This window comes from Macaca mulatta, chromosome 19, assembly GCF_049350105.2.
Source record: "Macaca mulatta isolate MMU2019108-1 chromosome 19, T2T-MMU8v2.0, whole genome shotgun sequence".
Lineage (NCBI taxonomy): Eukaryota > Metazoa > Chordata > Mammalia > Primates > Cercopithecidae > Macaca > Macaca mulatta.
Genome location: NC_133424.1, coordinates 61,474,459 through 61,489,224, shown reverse-complemented (window position 1 = coordinate 61,489,224; position 14,766 = coordinate 61,474,459). Strand labels below are relative to the sequence as shown.

Genomic DNA, 14,766 nt, shown 5'->3' with positions numbered 1-14,766 from the left:
AGGGGGCAGGCATTGGCTTATAATATTCTGTTGTGAGGTAATGAGACCCCCATCACAGGGGGAGTACAAGCAAGGTTGAATAAGAAGTGATCAGGATGCTGGAGAGTTCAGCCCTGGGCAGGGAGTTGGAGTCAGGTTTCTAGCCCTCTTCCCTGTCTCAACCTCTACCCTACATCAGGAAAGCAACAGACCTTAAAATTATCCAGCCTGATGGCCGGGTGTGATGACTCACGCCTGTAATCCCAGCACTTTGGGAGGCCGAGGCAGGTGAATCACCTGAGGTCAAGCATTCAAGGTGAAACCCTGTCTCTACTAAAATTATAAAAAGAAATTAGCTGGACGTGGTGGTGAGTGCCTCTAATCCAAGCTACTCTGAAGGGTGAGGCAGGAGAATCACTTGAACCTGGGAGGCAGAGGTTGCAGTGAGCTGAGACTCTGCCATTGCACTCCAGGCTGGGCAAAAAGAGAGAAACTCCTCCGTCTCACAAAAAAAAAAAAAATGTCCAGCTTAAGTGGGACATGACGTTCTGACTAACTTGCCGGCCCCCTGGCTGGATCAGGGGGTCAGTGTGCATTGACAGCCCTTGAATAGGGCCAGCAAAATCCAACAGAAGGGCCCCAGAAGCCTGAATGGGGGAGGAGGGGTAAGTGGGATTCTGGGCCTGACTGCAGAAGGCAGCCTCAGTTTTCCTTGTCTGAAGAATGGGCCAGTGGGATGAGATTATGGGGGTTCTGGAGGCAGAGGCCTTGACCTAAAGCTCTTTTTTTTTTTTTTTTTTGAGATAGAGTCTTGCTCTGTCGCACAGGCTGGAGTGCAGTGGCGCCATCTGAGCTCACTGCAGCATTCACTTCCCAGGTTCAAGTGATTCTCCTGCCTTAGCTGGGATTACAGTTGGGTCCCACCATGCCTGGCTAATTTTTATGTTTTTTGGTAGAGACAGGGTTTTGCCATGTTGGCCAGGCTGCTCTCAAACACCTAACCTCAAGTAGTCTGCCCGCCTCAGCCGCTCAAAGTGCTGGGATTATAGGAGCGAGCCACCGCATCCACTGACCAAAAGCTCTTTATAGTGAAGAAATGACAAGGGAAGCCAGGGACAGACCAAAGAAGTTCACAATAGCCCTTCACCTATTACCCATCTCCCCACATGTGTTGCCAACACACACACACACACACACACACACACGGAGTTTCTCTCTCTCTCTCTCTCTTTTTTTTTTTTTCTCTCTCTCTCTGGGACAGACCACAGGACTTCAAAGTAGCCCTTTACCTATTACCCATCTCCCCACATGTGTTGCCAACACACAACCACACATCTCTCTCTCTCTCTCTCTCACGTCCAGATTTGAGCACGGGACATAGGCTTCTTCTCCCCCCATCTATACAGACCAGGCCCTGGGGCGGGGTGGAGCATGGTTGCCTCCATTTCTACATCTCCTTGTTTTCAATCTGTGATGTTGATCCCTTTGCCACCTTCCTCTCTGTCTGTAACTTCCAGTATCTCTCACCTCTGGGTTAGTACTAATAGCTCCCTTTCCATCGTAGTCTCTTTCTTCCTCCCTGTCTCTCCCCTTTCTTGCTGTATTTCCTTCTCACACATCAAGGCCCGTCTTTTTCACTATGTCCCTGTGCACTTCTCTGTGGATCATCCCTCTTTGCCCACTCAGCCTACCCAGGTGGAACTTTTCCAGCAAATTAAAGGCAGGCAGGGGCCGGGCGCGGTGGCTCAAGCCTGTAATCCCAGCACTTTGGGAGGCCGAGATGGGCGGATCATGAGGTCAGGAGATCGAGACCATCCTGGATAACATGGTGAAACCCCGTCTCTACTAAAAAAAATACAAAAAACTAGCTGGGCGAGGTGGCGGGCGCCTGTAGTCCCAGCTACTCGGGAGGCTGAGGCAGGAGAATGGCGTGAACCCGGGAGGCGGAGCTTGCAGTGAGCTGAGATCAGGCCACTGCACTCCAGCCTGGGCGACAGAGCGAGACTCCGTCTCAAAAAAAAAAAAGGCAGGCAGGACAGCTGACGCCAGCGCTGACCCCTCCAGCACATGCGGTGATAGTGGGGGAGCCCCAGGGACCTCTGGAAATCATTACCCCAAGGTGGGCAGTCCTGGCAGAAGGAGGAAGCAGCAGGAGCTTCTGGACCTTGGAGGAAAGACGGGTGTTTCTCATGGATGTCCTGAGGTGCTATGTGCAGTGCAGAGGTCTCTCTCTGTCTGGATTCCCAGGTCTCTGTTCCTCTTTCTGGGTCTCTGTCTCCCCTATCCCCCTGGGTCTCTGAAATTCTGAACTTCTCCTTCCTCTTCTTCCCTCTTGTCTGAGTCTCCATCCCCCTCCCCGCGTTTCTCTGTGCCCCTCTTGGGTTCCCTGTCCTTCTGTCTCTGGGTCTCCTTTTCACTCCATCCATCCACGTGCCTACAGGCCCTTCATTGGCTACTTTCAGGATGGGCGGGTTCTGTCACCTGCCACAACAGCAACAACAAGCCAGCACTTGCTTGGCTATAGGGAGGGGGAGGAACCATGGCCAGTGGCACCCTGGCTCTGTGCTGTGCTCCCCCCGACCCGCCCCCCTGCGCCCCACCCCCCGCCGCGGTCTTCCATCTCTGCAACCGAGATGCCTGGATCCTGGCCCAACTGGCATCTCACCAGCACCTGCGTTGTCCACCGCATTATCCCACCCATGCCCTTCCCCCCACCCACGGTGCAGGTGAGTTGACCCTAGGCTGAAGCCCTGCGGGGCTGGGGACCCAGAAAGCTAGGTGCTGAGTAAAGGGGATTGGGAGCTTGGACTCCTCTCTGAAGCTGGAGTGTCCTGGAGCCCTGGGTCTGAGAGAGGAGGCACCAGGGAAGCTGGATGCCAGGGATTGCAGAGGAAAGGGCCGGGGGCCGACTGGAAGAGGTCAGAGCTTGGGGTGGGGGGTGATACGGAGTCCTGAGTCTTTCTAGCTGATGTGCAGCGCCTTCTCTCCAGTCCACGGTCGCGGACCCTCTACCCCCGGCTGCAAAGCAGGATTCTCGCATCTGGGCTTTCTTTTTTTTTTTTTTTTTTTTGAGACGGAGTCTCGCTCTGTCGCCCAGGCTGGAGTGCAGTGGCCGGATCTCAGCTCACTGCAAGCTCCGCCTCCCGGGTTCACGCCATTCTCCGGCCTCAGCCTCCCGAGTAGCTGGGACTACAGGCGCCCACCACCTCGCCCGGCTAGTTTTTTGTATTTCTTAATAGAGACGGGGTTTCACCGTGTTAGCCAGGATGGTTTCGATCTCCTGACCTCGTGATCCGCCCGTCTCGGCCTCCCAAAGTGCTGGGATTACAGGCTTGAGCCACCGCGCCCGGCCTCGCATCTGGGCTTTCGACGAGGTCCTCAGCAGATGGGAGACAACCTCTGGCTCGGCCTACGTGCCCAAGACCCATGGCGGGCCCTGCGCCCAGCCCAGAGCCCAGAACCTGCAGACCCCACGCGGACTGTGGGGATCAAGGAATGGAGAGAAAAGTTAAGGTTTGAGGAGTGCCGGAGTCCGCAGGGGACAGGACGGGAGACTGCATTTGAGTCCCCTGCGCCTTCACATGGGTCTCCAGGCCGCCTTTCGGCACCTCAGATACCGCGGCTGAGGCCTCCCACTGACCACAAAATACCAGCGCAGCGAGAGGAGGGCGCAGTACACCGGCTCTCCCGACCAGGACGCGCGCGTCCCCGAATACGTCGGGCCCCAGCCCCTCACAAGTCGCAGACCACCACCGCGGGGGGCTGGGCCTCGAGGCCAGGCCAGGACCGGGGGCTGGAAACTCACCTTCAGGGCTCCTAATCTGCTGCGGAGCTAGAGGGCGGACTGTGGGTGGGGATGAGACTAGAATATTCTGAGACGGGGTCGGATGGGAGGTTGGAGAGCTCAGCTCCAGTGGCCACACGAAGACGGTTTAAGACCGGGAGCGGAACCAGAGAGGTTGTTTTTGGTAACTGGGGGCTTGGGTTTGAGTTCCTTGACCAGCAGGAGGTACTTGGATTTAGAGAGGTGAAGCTGGGAAGGGTTCGGGTTTGAGGAAGGAAACTGAAGTTCCCTGGCGTTGGTGGAAGGAAGGGCTCTGACTCTGGGGCGGGGTGCCAGGGCCGTGGCCGACATGGCTGTAGAGGCCGAAGGAGAGGGATTCCCGCAGCACCGCGGGGCCTTGACTCTGGCTCAGGAGTCCTACAGCCCCTCGCTGCACCCGCTCCGCCGGCTCGACCGCTTCCGCCCGCTGGAGGTGCCCTGGGGTGGCCCTGGAAGCCCTTGCCGGGCATCCACAGCGTGCCGAAAGCCTACAGCCCCCAGAACTCCCGCTCCGCCAGCTTGAAGCCGGCGCTAGTGGGAGTCGGCCGGGCCAGCCCCACCCCGACACGCCCCCTGGATCGCGGCGGGGCCGAGCTCGGGACCTCCAAGGATGTAGATGCTCCAGGTAAGACTGCAGGGCTCCTGAGCACCTTCCACCTTCTTCCAGGCCATCACCGGCATGAGAAGGGGTAGACGCGTGTGAGTTGTGGAAGGTCTTTTATCTGGAGGGGCGTGACCCCCAGTAAGCCCACTACGAGGGGTCCAGACTCAGGCTGGCTCCCACTTATTACTTCTGTCCGCAATGTGGGGGCGGGACTAACCCAGACACGCCCACTCAGCTGCGGTATCGAGGGGAAGGGACTAAGTCCAGATAACGTCCGTCGAGGCTTGACCCCTCGGGCAGGACACGCCCCCTGCGGGCGTATTAAATAATGAGTTAAATCATCTGAGCCACCCCATTTCCGGGGACCGCTCCAGGCATCCTAGCTTGAGGGTAGGGAGGGCGGAGGTCCCTAAGGGAGATGTGGGGCTCTGGCTGAATCGTTCGCTGCGGGGCATCTGGGTCAAGCAACTTCCTTGGCTGCAAAGTCACGGGGAGACCCTCGCGGATTGGGCAGAAGCTAAGTCCGAAGCCGCGCCCCTCCTGGGAGGTTGGACTGTGGCGGAGGAATGCCTTAAATGGAGGAGGGTTGAGGCTTCAGTCCCGCACCTTTCTCGGGTCACGGCCTCCTCTGGCTCCCAAGACCGCACGATAGGCAGAGGCCGGTTTTCCTACACCCTACTCCTGTGCCTCCAACGCCGACTAGACCCTAGCACTGGACGACTGAGTCTCTGAGGTCACTTCACCGTGGTCTCTGCCTCACTCTTGGCGCTGGACCACTGAGGGGAGAGGGCTGGGACGTCCCGCTGAGCCACTCCTGTGCCTCCCTGGCCTTGTGCACCTCTCACCCCCCGGGGTGTTAGTGTCGAGGTCACCCCAGCATCCTACCACCTCCTGGTGGCCTTGCCGCCCCCACAACCCGGAGGTATAAAGCCAGGTACACGAGGCAGGGGACGCACCAATGATGGAGATGCTCCAGGTAAGACTGCAGGGCCCCTGGGCACCTTCCACCTCCTTCCAGGCCATCACTGGCATGAGAAGGGGCAGACGCGTGTGAGCTGTGGAAGGAGGCCTCTTTCCGGAGGGACGTGACCCCCAGTAAGCTTCAGGTGGGGCAATCCCTGAGGGTGGGTTTCTGAAATGTTGCGGTATCTCAGGTCCTCTGGGCTGTGGGGTGGGCGCTGAAAGGCAGGTGTCTGGGCGGTGGGTCCTGACTAGGAGATGCTGGGAAGGGTCTCTGGGTCGTTGCACGTGGTGTACCCGGGGAATGGGAGGGCCAGGGCACGGGGCTGTGGTCTCAGACTGGGCTGAAGCAGTGTCCTTGTCCCAGGGGCTGCTGCTGTGGCTGCTGCTGAGCATGGGCGGGGCACGGGCATCCAGGGAGCCGCTGCGGCCACTGTGCCGCCCCATCAATGCCACCCTGGCTGCCGAGAAGGAGGCCTGCCCCGTGTGCATCACCGTCAACACCACCATCTGTGCCGGCTACTGTCCCACCATGGTGAGCTGCCCGGGTCCAGCAGCAGTTGCTGCCACCTCAGGGCCGGGTCACAGAGGCAGCGGGGGAGGAAGGGCGGTCTGCCTGTCTGGTCGGGGGCTGGGGAATGGGGTGTGGGAGGGCGGGAACAGAGGGCTTCCTGGACTCCTGAGTCTGGGACCTTTGGGGGCAGCTTGGGAGGTCAGCGGAGGCGCTGGCCCCAGGCACATGCTCACTCCCCTATCCACACATCCTCCAGATGCGGGTGCTGCAGGCGGTCCTGCCGCCAGTGCCCCAGGTGGTGTGCAACTACCGTGAGGTGCGCTTCGAGTCCATCCGGCTCCCTGGCTGCCCGCCTGGCGTGGACCCCGTGGTCTCCGTCCCCGTGGCTCTCAGCTGTCGCTGTGCACTCTGCCGCCGCAGCACCTCTGACTGTGGGGGTCCCAAGGACCACCCTTTGACCTGTGATGACCCCCACCTCCAGGCCTCCTCTTCCTCAAAGGACCCTCCCCCCAGCCCTCCAAGTCCATCTCGACTTCTGGAGCCAGCAGACACCCCGTTCCTCCCGCAATAAAGGCTTCTCGGTGCGCACTCTGGGGTTGTCTTTCTGTGGACTCAGGGCAACCACACACACGCAGGGTGGGTCCAGCTTCAAAACCATTTTTTACAAAGTCACACTGTCAGAACTCTGGTAAAAACAGGGTGGGGACAGGGGATGTCATCCAGCTCAGGAGGTGTCCATGGTCTCACCTTCTGTGGGGAGAAGGAAGGCCACATGGTCAGTGTGGCCCAGGGGGCAGGGCCTGAGCCTTCTAGGCTGAGCTCCCTCTTCCTCCCTCTGAGGTTGGCACTGGCAGTGCAGGTGCCGGGGTGGGAACCTGAATTGAATGAATGGGCGGAGGGGGATGTCATCTCTTCCAGCCTCCTTCAAGCATTGCTCCTCCCTTCTCCTCCTCTTCCCTACCCTCTCTCCATCTGCTTCCCATCCCTGCCAGGAGCCATCACCTGGGTAGAAAAGGGGCCTCGGAAAGGGGCCGGGGACTTGACTCCTGGGTACCCTGCACTTCAAGAGGAACTCTGGGGAGGGGGTGTTCAGGGATTTGGCCCCTTCCCCACCTGCCTGTATACCCTGCCTGATCTTTTCTTCCCCTAAGTGGTTGCCCCCTCCCTCTCCTGAGATGTCAGGAAAGAGGGAGCCAGCTGTGTCCTCCACAGGGGCCCCCCGAAGCCTGGGGACTACCAGCCCCAGAGCTCCAAGGTGGAGGAGGTGCTGACAGGTCTGGTAACCACTGGCTGTTTCCCAGTCTTCTCCACACCACCCTTTCCTAGAACCACAGGCTTCCAGAATGTTGTAGAGAAACTGCAACATCCACGCCTCCACCAGCCTCTCCCAGTGCCAGGTCAATTTCACACACGGGAAAACTGACGCCTGTCTCAGAGGGGCAGCGTTTTACCTCCTTAGTGGCAGTTTTGAGGTGAACTGGGGTCTCCCTAGGATTCCAGGTTGTGGCCTTTCTCCAAATTGTAGAATGTGGCCAGGCGTGGTGGCTTAGTCTGTAGTCCCAGCTACTCAGGAGCCACAGCAGGAGGATTGCTTGAGCCCAGGATTTCAAGTGCAGCGGGGAATCAGCAAGATCTCGTATTAAAACAATTTGTTTGGGATCAGGTGTGGTGTCTCACGCCTGTAATCCCAGCAGTTTTGGAAGCCAAGGCAGAAGTATCGCTTGAAATCGGGAGTTCAAGACCAGTCTGGCCAAGATGGTGAAAGCCTATGTCTACTAAAAATACAAAAATCAGCTGGGCACAGCGGCAGGCGCCTGTAATTCCAGCTACTGAGAAGACTGAGGCAGGAGAATCACTTGAACCCATGAGGCAGACGTTGCAGTGAGCCGAGATTGTGCCACTGCACTCCAGCCTGGGCAGAGTGAGACTCTGTCTCAAAAAAAAAAAAAAAAAAAAAAAAAAAAAAAAAATTGATTGGAACATCCTACAAGATGCAAGACTTATGTTTCCTCAGAGTTGTACAGGAAGGATGGCAGAGTGCAGTTACCCAGACTTTAAGTCCCATCTGTGCCATCTGCTGGCTGTGTGACCGGACACAAATCATTAATTTCTCTGAGCCTGTATTTCATCATCTGTTGCTATTAAGTAATAGTAGTTGAATACTTATTTTTATTCTATTATTATTATTTATTTTTGATATGGATTTTCGCTCTTGTTGCCCAGGTTAGAGTGTAATGGTACAATCTTGGCTCACTGCAACCTCTGCCTCCTGGGTTTAAGCAATTCTCCTTCCTCAGTCTCTGGAGTAGCTGGGATTATAGTCACGTGTGCCACCATGCCTGGCTAATTTTGAAATTTTAGTAGCTACAGAGTTTCACCAAGTTGGCTAGGCTGGTCTTGAACTCCTCACCTCATGTGAGCCGCCCACCTCGGCCTCCCAAAGCGCTGGGATTACAGGCGTGAGTCACAGTAGTAGTTGTATATTTATTATTAATCTACAATTTGGGCGTTATGCAAGTGTTAGATATAGGATCCCCCAAACTTCTAGAACAAGAGCTTCCCCACAATCCTGGCAGGCAAGCCTCCCCTGGGGTTTCCAACTTCTGTCCCCACTGAAGTTTTCACCCCTTTCTCTAATCCCAGCCTCCTGCTCTCTGTCTCCAGGTGCTCCGAGAACTGCTCCCCCTCCCCTCATGCTCCCTCCCCATCCTCCTCCTTTTCCTCCTCCCCAGTGTGCCAATTGAGTCCCAACCTCACCCTCGACATTACTCCCATTTCTGGCCCTGAGTGGGACCTTCTGTCCCCCCCCACCGAGTGGTCCTGTCTAGGGGTGCTTCTGCTGGGCCCCCTCTGCTTCTCCTGCTGGAGGCTGGGGCCTTTCGAGAGTCAGCAGGCACCCTGGCCAACCGCAGCTGGTGTGGGGTGAGTGAAACTGCACCAGGGAGTCGTCGGGGTGAACTGGCCGCGATGCAGTCAGCGGCTGGGTGACTGACTCCTGGACCGCTGTGGACTTGCGTGGGCGTGAGGTGGAGGTGCTGGGTGAGGTGCCTGCAGCTGGTGGCAGTCCCCTCCGCCAGTACTTCTTTGAAACTCGCTGCAAGGCTGATAACTCTGAGGAAGGTGGCCCGGGGGCAGGTGGAGGGGGCTGCTGGGGTGTGGACCAAAGGCACTGGGTGTCTGAGTGCAAGACCAAGCAGTCCTAAGTACGGGCATTGATCGCTGATGCCCAGGGCCGTATGGGCTGGCGATAGATTCGAATTGACACTGTCTGTGCCTGCACACTCCTCAGTTGGACTGGCTGGGCTTGAGGCCCGTGCCCAGTAACTGGTCAGGCAGAAAAGAACTGAGCTGGATGCTGAGAGACCTCAGGGGGCCCAGTTGCTCTAAGGATCCCAGTTTGGGAACTCATCAAATGATCACAAAATCACAATTCTATGATTTTGAGCTTAGTCTCTGCAGGATGGGTGAAACCATATGGGGTTTTGAAGGTTGAATAGGAGTTCTCCTGGAGCAACTTGAGGGTAAGAATGATGATGATGATACCCAGGTGCAGTGGCTCATGCCTGTAATTCCAGAACTTTTGGAGGCCAAGGTGGGCGGATCACCTGAGGTCAGGAGTTTGAGACCAACCTGGCCAACATGGTGAAACCCCGTCTCTACTTAAAATAGAAAAAATTGGCAGGGCGCGGTGGCTCACGCCTGTAATCTCAGCACTTTGGGAGGCCGAGATGGGCGGATCACAAGGTCAGGAGACCGAGACCATCCTGGCTAACATAGTGAAACCCCATCTCTACTAAAAATACAAAAAAAAAAAAAAAAAATTAGCCGGGTGTGGTGGCAGGTGCCTGTAATCCCAGCTACTCAGGAGGCTGAGGCAGGAGAATTGCTTGAAGCTGGGAGGTGGAGTTTGCAGTGAGCCGAGATCACCCCACTGCACTCCACCCTGGGGGACAAGAGCGAGACTTCGTCTCAAAAAAAAAAAAAAAAGAAAAGAAAAAGATGATGATGATAATAAGAGCCACTATTTACTGAGTGTTTACTGTTTCTTAGTCCTAATACAAAACTCCTCAGATCAACTCTCATGGATTTGATCATTGGTGGCCCTTGGCGTTAAGTTACTGACTACTTAGTCTCAGAGGTTACCACCTTGCTCATCCTGGAGAGTGGGAGGGGACATTTCAAGATGTGGTTGGGGAAGGAGAGACACTGGAACATGCAAGCAGATGGCCAGGGGACCTTGAGAACATGGTCCACAGAAGGCCTTTAAGTGTCTGGGAGCTGGGGTTCAAATGGGAAATCTTACTTGGTGAGAGGAGGCAGGCGTTGGCTTAGAATAGTCTCTTGTGAGGTAATGAGCCACCCATCACAGGGGGAGTACAAACAAGGTTGTATGAGAAGTCATCAGGATGCTGGAGAGTTCAGGCCTGGGTGGGGAGATGGAGTCAGGTTTCTAGCCCTTTTCCTTGTCCCAGTTTTTACCCTACATTGGGAAAGAAACAGACCTTAAAATTGTCCAGCGTGATGGCCGGGTGTGATGACTCACGCCTGTAATCCCAGCACTTTGGGAGGCCGAGGTGGGCGACTCACCTGAGGTCAGGAGCTCAAGGCCAGTCTGGCCAACATGGTGAAACCCCGTCTCTACTAAAATTATAAAAATAAATCAGCTGGGCATGGTGGCAGGTGCTTGTAATTCAAACTACTCCGGAGGGTGAGGCAGGAGAATTGCTTAAACCTGGGAGGCAGAGCTTGCAGTGAGCCAAGGCCATGTCATTGCACTCCAGTCTGGGCAAAAGGAGTGAAACTCTGTCTCAAAAAAAAAAAAAAAAAAAAAATTTGTCCAGCTTGAGTGGGGCATGATGTTCTGACTAACTAGCCTGCCTCCTGGCTAGGATCAGGGGTCACTGTGCATTGAGAGCCCTTGAGTAGGGCCAGAAAAATCCAACAGAAGGGCCCCAGAAGCCTGAATGGGGGAGGAGGGGTAAGTGGGATTCTGGGCCTGGCTGCAGAAGGCAGCCTCAGTTTTCCTTGTCTGAAGAATGGGCTGGTGGGATGAGATAATGGGGGTGGAGGAGGCAGAGGCCTTGACCTAAAGCTCTTTTTTTTTTTTTTTTGGATAGAGTCTTTCTCTGTCACCCAGGCTAAAGTGCAGTGGCGCAATCTGAACTCACTGAAACATTCACCTCTCAAGTTCAAGTGATTCTCCTGCCTTAGCTGGGATTACAGGTGCGCGCCACCAAGCGTGGCTAATTTTTGTATTTTTTGGTAGAGACAGGGTTTTGCCATGTTGGCCAGGCTGGTCTCAAACTCCTCACCTCAAGTGATCCGCGTGCCTCAGCCTTCCAAAGTGCTGGGATTACAGGAGTGAGCCACCGTGCCTGGTGACCAAAAGCTCTTTATAGTGAAGAAGTTACAAGGAAGCCAGGGCGAGATCATAGGCCTTCACAACAGCCCATGACGTATTACCCATCGCCCCACATGTGTTGCCAACACACACATACACACACACACAATCTGTCTCTCTCCCTCTCTCTCTCAGGTCCAGCTTTGAGCAAAAGACATAGGCATCCCCTCCACCCATCTGCACAGACCAGGCCCCTGGGCGGGCTGGGGCGTGACTGCCTCAGTTTCTACATCTCTTTGTTTACTATCTGTGATTTTGCCCTTTTTTGCCCCCTTCCTCTCTGTCTCTAACTTCCAGTGGCTCTAGCCTCTGGGTCAGTCCTAATAGCTCTATTTCCAATGTGGTCTGTTTCTTCCTTCCTGTCTCTCTCCTCTTGTACTTCTTTCTCACTCATCAAAGCCCATCTTTTTCGCTATGTCCCTGTGCACTTCTCTGTGGTTCCCTCCTCTTTCCACACTCTGCCTACCCAGGTGGAACTTTTCAGGCAAATCAAAGGCAGGCAGGACAGCCAATGCTAGTGCTGATTACTTCAGCACGTGCAGGGAGGGTCGGGGAGCCCAGGGGATGTCTGGAAATCCTTACCCCGAGGTGGGCAGGCCTGGTAGACAGAGGAAGTAGCCGGGAGCATCTGGGCCCTGGAAGAAGGGGGTGTTTCTCATGGAGGTCCTGAGTTGCTAGGTGTAGTGCAGGGGTCTCTGTCTCTCTGTCTGGATCTTGACACCTCCAGGTCCCTATCCTTCTTTTTGGGTTTCTCTGTCCCCCACCCACTGGGTCTCTGAAATTCTGAACTTCTCCTTCCCCTTCCGACCTCCTCTCTTTGAGTCTCCATCCCCCTCCCCGTGTTTCTCTGTGCCCCTCTTGGGGTCCCTGTCCCTCTGTCTCTGGGTCTCTTTCTCACTCCATCCATCCACATGTCTGCAGGCCCTCGATTGGCTAGGTTCAGGGTGGGCGGGTTCTGTCACCTGGGGCAACAACCACAACAAGCCAGCTACTGCTTGGCTACCGGGTGGAGGTGAAACTATGGCTGGTGGCAGCTTGGCTCTGTGCTGTGGCCCAGCGTGGTGCCGTATCTCTGCAACCGAGGTACCTGGATCCAGGCCCAACTGGCATCGCACCAGCAGCTACGTTGCCCACCGCATTATCCCACCCGTACCCATCATCCCGCCCACGGTGCAGGTGGGCAGACCCTAGGCTGAAGCCCTGCGGGGACTGGAGACCCAGAAAGATACGGGCTAAGTAAAGGGTATTGGGAGTTTGGACTCCTCTCTGAAGGAGGAGGGTCCTAGAGTCCTGGGTCTGAGAGAGGAGGCACCAGGGAAGCTGAATGCCAGGGATTGCAGAGGAAAGGGCCGGGGGCCGACTGGAAGAGGTCAGAGCTTGGGGTGGGGGGTGATACGGACTCCTGAGTCTTTCTAGCTGATGTGCAGCGCCTTCTCTCCAGTCCAGGGTCGCGGACCCTCTACCCCCGGCTGCAAAGCAGGATTCTCGCATCTGGGCTTTCGACGAGGTCCTCAGCAGATGGGAGACAACCTCTGGCTCGGCCTACGTGCCCAAGACCCATGGCGGGCCCTGCGCCCAGCCCAGAGCCCCAGAGCCTGCAGACCCCACACGGACTGTAGGTATCAAGGATTTAGGAGAAAAGGTAAGGTTTGGGGAGTGCCGGAGTCCGCGGGGGACTGCATTTAAGTCCCCTGCGCCTTCACATGGGTCTCCGGGTCGCCTTTCCACAGCTCAGACGCCGCGGCTGGCACCTCCCACTGACCACAAAGTACCAGAGCAGCGAGACGAGGGCGCAGTACAGGGGCTCTCCCGACCCGGATGCGCGCGTACCCGAACACGTCGGGGCCCAGCCCCTACAACTCGCAGACCACCACCGCGGGGGGCCTTCCCAGGTGGCGGTGTAGAAGCCGGCGCTGCCGAGACGGGGCGGAGTTCCGGGAGCCTGGGGCGGGGCCAGAAGAAATCATGGCCTTGGGGCGCGGCTAAAAGGTCTGGGGCGGGATCGGGAGGTTAGAGGAGCCGGGATAGGGGCTGGGCATTCAGGCCAGGCCAGAAGGACCAGGGACTAGAAACTCACCTTCAGGGCTCCGAAGCTGCTGCGGGGCTAAAACTAGGGCTTTGAACGGGGTAGGAAATCTATGTCTTGGGTATGCCTCCTCCCCCAATCTTGCTCAGGCTCTAATTCCCTGGACGAAGAACCCCGAGCTGTCTGGCCGGCCTTTCACAGTATCCGACCGGGGCGTCCTGGACCGCCGCCAGCTCTATCTGACCACCTCGGCGCGGGACTTTCGGTTCTATCCCAAGTAAGCCGGGCTCTCGCTCCGCACCGCCTCCTGCCTTGGCCGGTGCACGCCGAGCCCCTGGGCTGGCTCCCATTCTCTGACCCGGTGGTCTCAGCCTCGACTCCTATAGCAGCAAAACCCAAAGTTCAGGCCCCAGCCCCTCCCTCTTTTAGCACCCAGGAGTCCTTAGTGTCAACTCTCAGGAACGGCGGTAGGGACAGGAAGCGTGCACAGCGGCTGAGGGGATTCTGAATCTGAGGGCAGGGCCTCTTTCCGTACTTGAGCCCCCAGATACTCCTTTCCAAGGAAGCGAAAGCCCCCGTTTCCTTCCCTAGGATGCGAAAGCTCAGTTTCAAGGACGTTAAGTACCTCGAGGACCCAGGAACGCAGGCTGCGGTCCTCACTATCCTGCCCTGCTCCCACAGGACGGAGCTGTCCGGATACCCCCGCAAGGACTCCCTGACCTACTGGAGCTTCGAAGAGACGCCCCAGGTCTGGGGCCACGGCCCGCAGCGGCCGCCCTGTCCGCGCTCCTCTCGGCCGCCCCGACCACCGCGGGTCCGCGTGCCACGCGCCAGGCCGGTGACCTCGGCCGTGCCGCACCGCGGAGCCCTGTCTCTGGCTCAGGAGTCCTACAGCCCCCCGTTGCACCCGCTCCGGGGGCTCGACCGCTTCTGCCCGCTGGAGGCGCCCTGGGGCGGCCCTCACTGGAAGCCCCTGCCGGGCATCCACAGCGTGCCGAAAGCCTACAGTACAGAAAACTCCAGCTATGGCAGCTTGAAGCCGACGCTGGTGTGAGCGGGCCGGGCCAGCCCCACCCCGGACACGCCCCCTGGGCCGCGGGGCGGAGCCGAGCTGCGGATCTCCGCTCACTAAGAGGGATCCGGACCAGGCCTGAGTTGCACTCATTACCTCTATCGGCAATGTGGGGGCGGGACTAGCCCAGACACGCCCACTCGGCTGCAGCATCGCGGAGAGGGGACTAAGTCCAGATAATGTCCTTGGAGGCTGTGGCCCTGCGGGCAGGACACACACCCTGAGGGCGTATTAAATGAGTTAAATCACTTGAACCACACCCATTTCCGGGGACCCCTCCGGGCATCCTGGCTTGAGGGTGTGGCGGGCAGAGGTCCCTAAGGCTGAGGTGGGGCTCTGGCTGAATCCCTGGTTGGGGGGCATCTGAGTCAAGTGGCTTCCCTGGCA

The 14,766-nt window shown here is 57.2% G+C and overlaps 3 protein-coding genes and 2 pseudogenes across 10 annotated transcripts in view; 4 read left to right on the top strand and 1 right to left on the bottom strand.

The window, feature by feature from the left end:
- The window catches only part of RUVBL2 (RuvB like AAA ATPase 2), a 72,482-nt gene that overhangs the window by 11,885 nt on the left and 45,831 nt on the right, over positions 1-14,766 (bottom strand). The window lies entirely within an intron of this gene.
- Positions 2,519-3,855, top strand: LOC144336775 (stabilizer of axonemal microtubules 3-like; annotated as a pseudogene).
- Positions 4,299-6,451, top strand: LOC100429320 (choriogonadotropin subunit beta). Of its 5 annotated transcripts, none has more exons than XM_077980786.1 (3): positions 4,299-4,427; positions 5,734-5,901; positions 6,137-6,451. In XM_077980786.1, the coding sequence occupies exons 1-3, from the start codon at positions 4,419-4,421 to the stop codon at positions 6,449-6,451; spliced, it is 492 nt and encodes a 163-aa protein (XP_077836912.1). In that variant the 5' UTR covers positions 4,299-4,418. The 5 variants fall into 5 exon arrangements, with proteins under 5 accessions (XP_077836912.1, XP_077836911.1, XP_077836915.1 ...); XM_077980785.1 differs by lacking the exon at positions 4,299-4,427 and adding an exon at positions 5,224-5,382; XM_077980789.1 differs by lacking the exon at positions 4,299-4,427 and adding an exon at positions 5,372-5,501.
- LOC100424828 (neurotrophin-4 pseudogene) lies at positions 6,593-9,188 on the top strand (annotated as a pseudogene).
- Positions 12,267-14,633, top strand: LOC100424733 (stabilizer of axonemal microtubules 3). Of its 2 annotated transcripts, none has more exons than XM_002801318.4 (5): positions 12,267-12,457; positions 12,723-12,923; positions 13,012-13,173; positions 13,457-13,584; positions 13,989-14,399. In XM_002801318.4, exons 1-5 carry the CDS (start codon positions 12,302-12,304, stop codon positions 14,359-14,361), a joined length of 1,020 nt encoding a protein of 339 aa, XP_002801364.1. In that variant the 5' UTR covers positions 12,267-12,301; the 3' UTR covers positions 14,362-14,399. The 2 variants fall into 2 exon arrangements, with proteins under 2 accessions (XP_002801364.1, XP_077836881.1); XM_077980755.1 differs by having other exon boundaries at positions 12,270-12,364; positions 13,989-14,633.

Bases quoted from the DNA above. Each gene is read 5' to 3' on its own strand.
- LOC100429320 (XM_028839671.2), top strand. From the start codon at position 5,671: ATGGGAGGGCCAGGGCACGGGGCTGTGGTCTCAGACTGGGCTGAAGCA. The intron at 5,902-6,136 runs GTGAGCTGCCCG...CACATCCTCCAG, and splicing joins CCGGCTACTGTCCCACCATG to ATGCGGGTGCTGCAGGCGGT.
- LOC100424733 (XM_002801318.4), top strand. From the start codon at position 12,302: ATGGCTGGTGGCAGCTTGGCTCTGTGCTGTGGCCCAGCGTGGTGCCGT. The intron at 13,174-13,456 runs GTGGCGGTGTAG...AATCTTGCTCAG, and splicing joins ACCGCGGGGGGCCTTCCCAG to GCTCTAATTCCCTGGACGAA. The intron at 13,585-13,988 runs GTAAGCCGGGCT...CTGCTCCCACAG, and splicing joins GACTTTCGGTTCTATCCCAA to GACGGAGCTGTCCGGATACC.